The 9846-nt window shown below is 58.2% G+C and overlaps 3 protein-coding genes across 3 annotated transcripts; 1 reads left to right on the forward strand and 2 right to left on the reverse strand.

Annotated features, from left to right (window-relative positions):
* Positions 1-441: 441 nt before the first annotated feature.
* SLS55_002842 (uncharacterized protein) lies at positions 442-2163 on the forward strand (the record flags this gene model as incomplete). Its single annotated transcript, XM_066774322.1, has 5 exons — positions 442-1011; positions 1098-1328; positions 1381-1567; positions 1634-1999; positions 2084-2163. 5 exons carry the CDS (start codon positions 442-444, stop codon positions 2161-2163), a joined length of 1434 nt encoding a protein of 477 aa, XP_066634441.1.
* A 428-nt stretch (positions 2164-2591) lies between these two features.
* Positions 2592-6317, reverse strand: NCR1 (niemann-Pick type C-related protein 1; the record flags this gene model as incomplete). Its single annotated transcript, XM_066774323.1, has 3 exons — positions 2592-2701; positions 2779-6241; positions 6309-6317. The coding sequence occupies 3 exons, from the start codon at positions 6315-6317 to the stop codon at positions 2592-2594; spliced, it is 3582 nt and encodes a 1193-aa protein (XP_066634442.1).
* Positions 6318-7486: 1169 nt separating this feature from the next.
* SLS55_002844 (uncharacterized protein) lies at positions 7487-9693 on the reverse strand (the record flags this gene model as incomplete). Its single annotated transcript, XM_066774324.1, has 4 exons — positions 7487-9230; positions 9282-9393; positions 9429-9612; positions 9685-9693. The coding sequence occupies 4 exons, from the start codon at positions 9691-9693 to the stop codon at positions 7487-7489; spliced, it is 2049 nt and encodes a 682-aa protein (XP_066634443.1).
* Between the last annotated feature and the right edge of the window lie 153 nt (positions 9694-9846).

Below are 9846 nucleotides of genomic sequence, written 5' to 3' on the forward strand. Positions count from 1 at the left end.
CTTGTGCTCGTGCTCGACTGTCAGGGCCCGTGTTGCATCCGCAATGATGTATGGGCGCGTCGGCGCGTGCGTGTTGCAGTGTAAATAGACTCTCCCCACCGCTCTCCGTCAACGTGCAAGCTTCCTGCTACTACCGCTGCCGCTTCCTTGTTGAAGGAAGCTTCTATCCGGTCAAGCTTTTCAAAAGCTTTTTCGATAAAGCCGCAGGAGCTTCCCTCCGTTTTCCGCCTCACTGCTTGCTTGCCTTTGGTCCTTTTCCGCTTCACACGCGGCTTCTTCCCCTTCCAACCTGCCGGAACTTGAGACCTCTTTGCCCTCCTCCAACTCCTCCTCACATCCAATTCACCACACGCTGCCGACATCCTCTTTTACTGCCACCTTTCCCCCCCATTCCGTGACCACACCCACCTTCACGCCGAACAAAGAGAACAACCCGCAGCCATGGTCTCCTCACGCCACAACCGGCCCTTCACCCACGCCAACTCGCACAACAACCTCAAACGCGACACATACAAGTACCACGCCTCCAACGACGTCGAAGCGGCCGCCGCGGGGAGCAACACCACCAACACGCGGCGGCGCAGCGGCGCCAACCACAACCCGCTACCCCCCCGCTTCCGTTTCCGCGACGCCGTCGTAACCGCGCGCGACAAGCAAGACGTCGACAAAGTAAAACAAGCACTACGCTCCGGCCTCGAGGGGGAGCACAGCTCGCTGGAGAAGTTCCGCCTCTCGGACGACGAGCTGGCGGCGATCAAGAACAAGAAGGTGCGCGCGTTCTACCGCGACCAGAACGAGAAGCTGGACGACTGGCTCGAGGTGGACGCGCTGGTCATGGCCATGGCGGACGATGTGCTGGATAGCATGAATCCCCGCGATTTCGATCACGATGGGATTGCCGAGGCGGGAGGTGCGTTGCAGGCGACGAGTGAGGCTATCGAGCCGCTGTTGCCGGATGAGGAGAGGGAGAAGCGCCAGAGGGCCAGGAGGAAGGCGGGGTGGGCGATTAATGTGAGTTTGCTGCCTCCCCTATTTTTTCTGGCCGCGTTGTGGCTTGGTGGATGGATGGCGGCGCTGATACGTGGTGGTTTTCGCAGATCAACGTCGTTGCGAATATCCTGCTGCTCGGGGCCAAGTGCATTGCGGCGTATTTCTCGTCGTCGCTCTCGCTGCTTGCGTCGTTGGTCGATTCGGCGTTGGATCTGCTGTGCACGTTGATCGTTTGGACGACGAACAAACTCGTGGCGTGGCGGCTGAACAGGCTGAAGGCGAAGTTCCCGGTGGGCAGGAAACGTCTGGAGCCATTGGGGATCCTGGTCTTCTCTGTCGTGAGTATACCCCTCGTCTGGGAGGAAGGATTTTTGACTTACTCGTGCCCAGATCATGATCGTGTCCTTTGTACAAGTTCTACAGGAGTCTATCGGGAAGCTGATTCCCGGCGAGGGCAAGGCCGAGCAGCTCCCCATCATAGCAGTTTCAGCCATGGCCGCAACCATCGGCTTGAAGGGTCTCATCTGGTTCGGCTGCATTCCCATCAAGACGACGCAGGTCCAGGCCCTCGCCCAAGGTAAGCAAGCCTGCCTCCCCATCAACTTCCCTTCCGGACGGGAGATTTGACACCACCACCGTGCAGACTGCAAGACCGACGTCTACTTCAACACCCTCTCGCTCCTCTTCCCCGTCATCGGCGCCAAAGCCGACATCTGGTGGCTCGACCCCCTCGGCGCCTCGCTGCTCTCCCTCTTCATCATCTACGACTGGGCCGCGACGTCGCTCGAGAACGTGACGCGCCTCACCGGCTCCGCCGCCGACGACCGCGTCCAGCGCAAGATGCTGTTCCTCGCCTACCGCTTCACCCCCGTCGTGTCCGGCCTCAAGCGCGTCACCGCCTACCACGCCGGCGACGGCGTCTGGGTCGAGATGGACGTGCTGCTGGACGAGAAGACGCCGTTGAGGAAGGCGCACGATATCGCCGAGACGTTGCAGTACTGCTGCGAAGGTATGTTGAGCTTATTTGCTTCCTCCTTGTTGTTGTTGTTGTCGTTGTGAGAGGTTTCGTGCTGATGCTGCGAGTGATGTGTAGCGCTTGGAGAGGTCGACAGGGCTTTCGTTACGACGGACTATGCGACGCAGGGTCCTTCCGGACACGTTAGCGAAGAGTAGGAGGGGTGTATCAACGAGTAGGCCAGTGAGAGGTGACGGAGTCGTACTGTAGCTTATGAGAAGTAATGAACATCGGGCTATCGCATTAGCACCGCCGTTGATCTTGATCATGCTTTTGAGAATGCCCACGTACTACTTGCGTAGACGCACCCGCACAGTCGAGCAGAGCGATCAACTTCAAGCATCGACTCCGATTCTTATACAGCTAAGTCTACAGTCAACACATCAGAGAAACAAAGCAACCATTTCTTCCCACTATCCGTCAGTCCAAACACCGGTTCGTGACATGCCTCTTCCGCACACATGTGAATGAAGGAAAATGCGTATACATATCTAGACGACGCCACGACCAACCTCCTTCACTTCCATCCACGTGACAGCAATCTGAGCCGGGGGAGAGAGAGAGAAACGGAGGTAGGTCGACTAATTTACATCTCGTCCGAATCGTAATCCTCGTCAGCGTAAAGCGCAGGGTGGTATCCGCGTCTGCCACGGAGATCCTGCTCGAGTCCGCCCTCAGACTCCGAGTCCATATAGCCTGTGGAGAGAGAGAGCAAAGAATGTCAGCAATGAATCCATCATGCGGGAACGAACGAACCACTCATCAAAACTTACCTCGTCCGCCAAACAAGCTCAGCGCCGCGGGCAAAAACACCAGCGCGTGCAACGCCGCCCAAACGACCAGCGCGAGCCAGACGCGGAAGTAGTAGATCTCGAAGATCTTGCTGCGCGTGAACGCCAGCACCGCGACGCCCAGGAACTTGGTCACCGTGATGCCGCTGAAGACGCTGCCGCCGACGTTGGTCAGCGCCACCCACGCCCGCGCGTCCTTGCCTCTGAACCGCGCCTTGGGCGCCGCCCGTTCGAGCAGCGATTGCGACGGGTACGTGAAGGCCCGCGCGATGTGCGCGCAAAACTCCACCGCTATGCCCACGCAGATGATCAGGTTGACGAGCGAAACCGCGTTGAGCGACACGCCCGCCAGCGCCATGGTGCCCGCAATGTCGACGACCGTCATGATGACCGTCACCATCACCACAAGCCCCGTGCGCAGGCTGCCCAAAAGCACCGACGTGACCACGAAGATCAAGGCAAGCGCGGAGCCGACGAGGGCGCACGTTACTCGCACGATCGAGGCGTACTGATCGAAGAAGATGTAGAACTTGGAGTATGGGAAGACCGAGACACCGGTGCGGTCACTGATCTCGGACGCGATCCTCCTAGCCGATGCGTACGCGTCGATGAAGTCTTTCTGACTACGCAGTGGAGTGTGCGAGGTCCTGAAATGAGAGGCAGGGATTGTCAGATGCTCCGAGTCGATGACCAGTGCATTGCCGTAAGCGGCCTTGCCGGCAAGCGGGCATTCGCCAGTGGTGGGAGCCTCGATCCACCGCTCTAGGTATTCGATAAACTCCTGGCCTTCGGGCATTCCCTTCAAAGTAGGGTTCCATGGAGGATTGCGGTCAGCAAAGCAGGCCTTCTTATCGTCACCGAACGGATCGCTTCCTTCATCGTAGCAGCAGCTCTCAAGGGATGGGTTCAACCAAAGGAAGTAGTCATCGATCCAGCTAGCTGCGGCATCCGCGATGTACGAGGTATCAGGCCTCTTCCTCTCCTGCTCAAGCGTGTTCGCCAGCGAGAGTTCGTTGCAAGTAGAGAAACGGCCGCATAGCTCTTGCTGATGGCTGAGTTGGGTGGCGTTCAAATCCCGCGTAACGAAATAGACCGGAGGACCAACGCCAAAGTAATCGTAGAGGTCGTTGAAGTAGTCGATGAGGTACGAGTCGCTAGGAATCGCAATCCGCTGGTCAAGACCAAGCTCAATCTTGGGCAGCAGTGCCAGACCTGTCGTAAACAATCCAAGGAAAACGGTGATGATCAACGTCTTCGTCTTCTTGCCCAGCAGTGTCGGGGCGTAGGTCTTGCGAATAAACCGTTGCAAAGTGCCTTCCTCCTCGCTACCGAAAACGACGCCGGTACTAAGGCCACCTGGATCCGCACGCGTGACGCGGAAGCATGGGAAGCAGTCGGCGCGGCTGGCCTCGACCCTACGCTGGTTGAGGGCAAGGACCGAGATGAACATAGTTACCTGGAGAAGAGCATTGATAAAGACGGCGCCAGCGGCATATGCGGCAAAGTTTCGTACGGCGGGCATGCCAACAGCCGCGCCTAGAGCGAAAGTCGCCGTCTCAGTCGTGGCAGACAGCAAAATACTAGGACCCATCCGGCCAAGAGCCTTTGCAACTCGTTCGGACACGGATCCTTCAGCATGGCTGATGTTAACACGTTCAAACTCATGGACGATCAGGAAGATATTGTCGACGCCAACAGCGAGAACAAGGAAGGGGATGACCTCGGCGATGATAAGGGTGACCTTGATTCCGACCGCAGAAAACAAACCGACGGATGCGGAGACAGACATCAGGACTATGACGATACCAACCACACCCAACATGAACTTCGATTGAACAAGAGCATTGGCCGGGTTCTGCAAGATGGCTCGCAGAGAAAGTGTCGTAGATCCCAGGGCTAGCGAAGCGTAGATGAACATGATGATGTAGCTGACGACAACAATCTTGGCGTCGGTGTTGGTGGATTTGTTCAGCTCCTGCTCCAAGCTGATCTCCGTGTTGAACGAAAGGCGAAGTCCACGCTCGGCAGCCTCGTCCTGCACGGCACGCAAGAGGCTCTTGAGGCCGTTCTCCCACTTCATGGCTGTCTCAAGCTCTTCAGTGCCTTCCTGATAGTTGTTGACGACCCAAGATACAATCAAAGCCTGTGCGTCGAGAATGTCATTTTTCCAGCCGCCTAGAAGCATCGAGGGGTTCAAGGGTTGCTGGAAATCCGGCAAGCACTCCACTGGAGATTCCGTGCATGCCCGAAGCTCCTTTTCCCAGCTCTTGGAGTTGATGTTGGAGAAGTCTCCGCCGAAGTAGCCAGTAATAGACTGGACTACGCACGCATCACCGGTAGGCTTGAAGCAGACGTCATCGAAAGTGATTCCGTCAACCATCAGCCTATTCACCCGATGTTCAACATCAAACCACCAGCGCAACGTCTCGTAACTCAGGACAGGGCCAGGTCCGGTGGCGTCGACGTCATTGACCAGGAAGGCCTGTTCAGCACGGTAGAAGGGACCGAAGTTGTTGTCGAAGAAGGTCTTCTCTTGCGCTGCAGCTGAGTCAGGCGCCACCCAGAGTCGGACTGGGTCTGTCTCTACGGTGAACCTAAGCCATCCCAAGCTCAGGAGGACAACCACGACCACGCTGGAGACAATGGTGATGGCAGGAAACTCGGCACATGTGTATCCCAGGCGACTGAACACTTTGTCGCACCAGTCGTTCAGCTTGTACCTCCTTGTCGGGGTTTCAAGGATACCGGCGGCGGCCACGATATCACCCTCGTCTTCATCGTCACTTGGCTCCAAGTCCTGAAGAAGGCGTAGGCGCTCCTGCTTGTGCTGGTAATGCTTCTGGTAGGCAACGTGGCCAGAGACGGCAACGGTAAGCAGCAAAATGAAAACCGAGTAGATGATGATGACGGCAAAGGACAGGCATGGCAGCACACCGACACGGCACTCTTTGTTCTCCTGGACCTCGGGCAGTTCCGGGCACACGGACGGGCAGTCGACGCAAGCACATCTGTACCGCTCATCCGAGTCATTGCAAGCTTTGGCACCCTTGGTCTGAGGCTCCAGCCCAGGGTACAAACTAGGATCCGGAAAGTTCATCTGAAACGGGCTCCCCAGGAACTTCTTGTCGCCGAGGAACTTGAGGAACTGGGTGTAGTTTTTGGCACCACCTCCGATGAGGTCCATGGCATTGCCGTTGGTGGCGCCCACCTTGACATCCTTGCAGCTGTCATAGAAGCGCGAGCCGTAGTCGTCTGAGACCAGGTGGTTCAGCTCCGTGACCATCAGCTTGCCACTCTTCGGCGTTGTTTCAGTCACGTTCACGAAGAGGGACTGGTCCGGCGAGCAGGTGAAGGTGCAGAACATGTTAAAGAAGTTCTCCTTGCAAGCCGGGCAGGACGCGATGAGCGACTCGGCACGCTTCAAGTTGGACTGCAGAGCATCGATCTGTGGCCAAGACATTAGCAGTTGGCCGTTTCAGCAGGACCGGTTGATCGCACCTGCTCCTCCTCACAGCAGACATCGGTGTCGACCCATTTATCGCCACAGATGCTCACGAGCTTTTCGCGAACATCTGCTTCCGGCGTCGTTGCCAGCCCGTTGTCGGGGCAAGGCAGCTGCGGACCAAAGAAACCCTGGCTGCCGCAGTGCCCTCGGATGGCACATCGGCCCTTTTCATGCTTCTTCGTGAAGCCGTCGTCTGCAGCAAGGCCTGTCGCGATGAGCAGGGCTAACAGCAGCGCGGTGACCAGCCGCGTGCCTCCCCAGCTTCCCCCCATGTCGATGTCGCCGGGTGTGGTTTGCGGGTGTGGCGCGGAGAAACGGCGACTCTGAGAAGCGGATGAGACTGTCGCAAATGATCCGGAGGCAGTTGGAGCAGCGAAGGGCGGGGTAACAGCTGTCGTGGAGACGCGCGCAGCGCAGGTGGCGGGATGGCGTGTCGTGGGCTGGGGTTGATCAGTTGCAGCCGTGCTCGGTCTGTAGGAACCCGCTGTTGCGACGCACCCACGTCACTCCCCGTCGGCGCGCAGCCAAGCGTTGGGCCAGCCCGAGCTCTCCCAACTGGCACTGGCTCCGCACCAGCCCAGGCACATGCGACCCCACACCACTAAACTACTGCGCCGATCTACGCGCTATCCGCGACTCTATCAGACGCCATCTAGCGTGCCTGTTCTTCTTCGATCAATCGGCAAGATCGATCTTTTTCCGTGCGAATGGTTGTGCCTTTGCCGCTCCAAAGTTGCTCGTGGTCGTACAAATCAGCCTCGTAGGGCTGAAGTGAATTAGCCTCAACTAGCTTCTGCGCCCCGGTCGCCCAAGTGATGAAATCACGACTTTTCCCATTACTCGCTACGTAACGTACAGGGGAATAATCTTTTTCGGGGAATACACACAGTGACGCTAAAGTCTGCTCGCCCAGGCACGTCTACCACAACACGACTTAAAGTGAAGCAATAAGAGAAAAAGCCAAGGGAAAGCTCCTCCGAGTTGAGATCAGTCTGTGCCTGAATGCTCGGAAAGCCGTATCCTGAACCTGCCTCTCTTTCTACCGCCCTGAAAACAACGACCCGTGCTCCATCCGACCACCCGCTACTCCCTAGCTAGCCACTACAGGTAGAATCGAATGCAACCCCAGAGAAGTTAGAAACTGGACCGGCAATAACCAAGAGATCATTGCCGTGAATTAGTCATTCACGAGTCGCCTCCAGCCGGTGCACCGGAGCCACCGTCCTTGAAGCCGCCACGGCCACGACCGCGACCCCTCTCACCTCCCCTGCCGCCGCCGCGGCCGCGGAAACTGCCGCGCCCACGGCCGCCTTCACTGTCGCTAGCTCCGCCGCTGCGGTATCCACTGCCCTGTGCGCCACCGCGGGTGCTTCCCCAGCCGCCGAGACCGCCGCCCCGGGGTTTGTAAACCCTAACAAACGGTTTGCCCTGCTTGCCACTGGTGTATTCAGGATCCATCCTGTTCAAGATGGCGTGCAGATCTTCGGCAGTGTCAAAGTGAGCGGTCATGCCGCCAGCAGGGTTCTTGCCCTTGTCAAAGCGCTGAATCTTGTCCTTGTCGTCTGCGGCAAACAACGCCTTGGCGTCGTCCTCGGATCCGGCATTGGTGATGAAAAGACCGTGAATCGGAGGGCGCGTGTTTCCGAGTTCCGGCTTAGGTGCAGACTCAGCCGGCTTGTCTTGACCAGAGGTGCCGTTCGGCTTGGTCTCCGCAGGAGTTGCCTTCTCCGCATTGCCAGCGGCGGGAGTGCCCGCGGTACTAGGCGTGGCGGCAGGCTTCGGGGTGGCAGGTTTGATTGGCATGTTGGGAACGGCCGGAGCAGGCGAGCGAGTGGGTTGAGGTGCAGTCTTGGGCTGCTGCGATTGCGCGGGAGTGCCAGCAGCCGGGCGAGACTGCTGAGGGCCAGTAGGAGCCTGAGCGGGTGCAGTGGCGTTCGAGGCACCGGGCGGGCCCTGGGGAGCATTCTTCACACCACGATGAGCGAAGTTGAAACCCTGAGCACGCATTTCGGTACCGATCCTTCCCTGGTCAATGTCCAGGACCAACCAGCCGTAAGCAGCGTCTGCCAAGTTGAAATTCCACATGTTCTTGAACGCGCTCTCGTCGATCTGGCCCGTCGCAGGTCCAACGTGGCCTCCGAATGGGTTGCCGCCGTTGGCAATGGTGGGCATCTTCTCGACGATGTCCAAAGCCAGCTTCAGTAGCGCCTGCTGGCTTGTGTTCTCCGAGACGGCCGGCTCCACCTCGCTCTTGACAGTCTCCCAAACATCGTTGAACGATGCGCGAGAAGCCGCAAGCTTACCGCGGTAGTGGTCCAAGGTTGGATTCACGCTGAACTCGTTGTAGGAGCTACCGTAACGGAAGTGCAGGCCCGCGGAGATGGAGAAGTCCGCCTTCAAGGTCACAGAGAGCTGGTTGAGAAGACCTTCACGAGCGGGTGAGGCGTGAGTGACGAAGATGCGGGTTTCCGTAGGATCGTAGACGCGATTGGCCGTATCGACCAGCTCACCCATCTGCAGCAGTGTCGTCCACATGGTGCCTTGGCCTCCAGCAATGGTCGTTCTTCCCTCACCATTGTCAAACAGCTTGTGCATGACAACCGCACCACCCAGACCAAGCAGGCGAAGCTTGATACCGCCAGCCTCAACCAGGCGGGAGTGCGCCTCATCGATGATGTGAAGGTTGCTGATCTTGTACTCTCCCGAACGCAGTTTCTCCAGAACTTGAACGTCCTCGCACGCGCCCCAGACCGTGTAGACAGGCACCTTCAGGCTGTATGTGCCGTTGAGGAAGTCCGGAAGCTCCGAGAGCTTCAGGCCTTCACGAACGTAGCGGTCCCTAAGAGGAGGTTGCGGAGGTGCTTGCGCGATCGAGTTCTTCACAGCTTGCGAGAGAAGCGGCGAGTACTGGGCGACATGGCGGAGCGTCCTGATGGGGTGTCAGCGGTTACCCAAGCTCGCATAGCGGGTGCGGTCATACTTCTCGGCGATGCGATCTAGAGAGCGGTCGTCGTAGAATCCGAAGTCACCAGTGTGGATGATAGCGTCAGCTCTCGCCTGGTCGGCGAGCTCGTTCAGAGATCTTAGGTTGCCTGCCAGATTGTCAGCCTTGCTCAACGCAATTGACAGCGATCAACGCGCGCAAACTTGCCTCGGACATCAGCAATGCAGAGGATTCTCGAGTTCTGGGTCTGGACGATGCGGCCTTGGTTGGGAAGCAGAGGCTGGGCGCCAGGCGTAGGGCCGACGTTTGGGCCACCGTTCGGCAGGAAAGGAGCGTTGAAGGCGCGCGGCTGGTTGGGTGCTTGCTGCTACCAATTAGTAGCTGCGGTATGGCGGGCGACGGCATCGCGTGGGAAAGAGAGCGCGCGCGCGTTACGTACAGCAGCCATGAGTGCGGAGCTCGATGCGGCGAAAGCAAGAGGTATCGGGGGTGAGGTGTTCCGTCAAGCGCGTCCCGGAGCTTGAGCGGAGGATTCTGGGGTGGTTTGGCCGCAGAAATTCGTGAGGAGATGGCGGGGAGTAAGGCCGGAGGATGGGAGCCA

Source organism: Diplodia seriata, assembly GCF_021436955.1.
Source record: "Diplodia seriata strain FDS-637 chromosome Unknown scaffold_3, whole genome shotgun sequence".
Lineage (NCBI taxonomy): Eukaryota > Fungi > Ascomycota > Dothideomycetes > Botryosphaeriales > Botryosphaeriaceae > Diplodia > Diplodia seriata.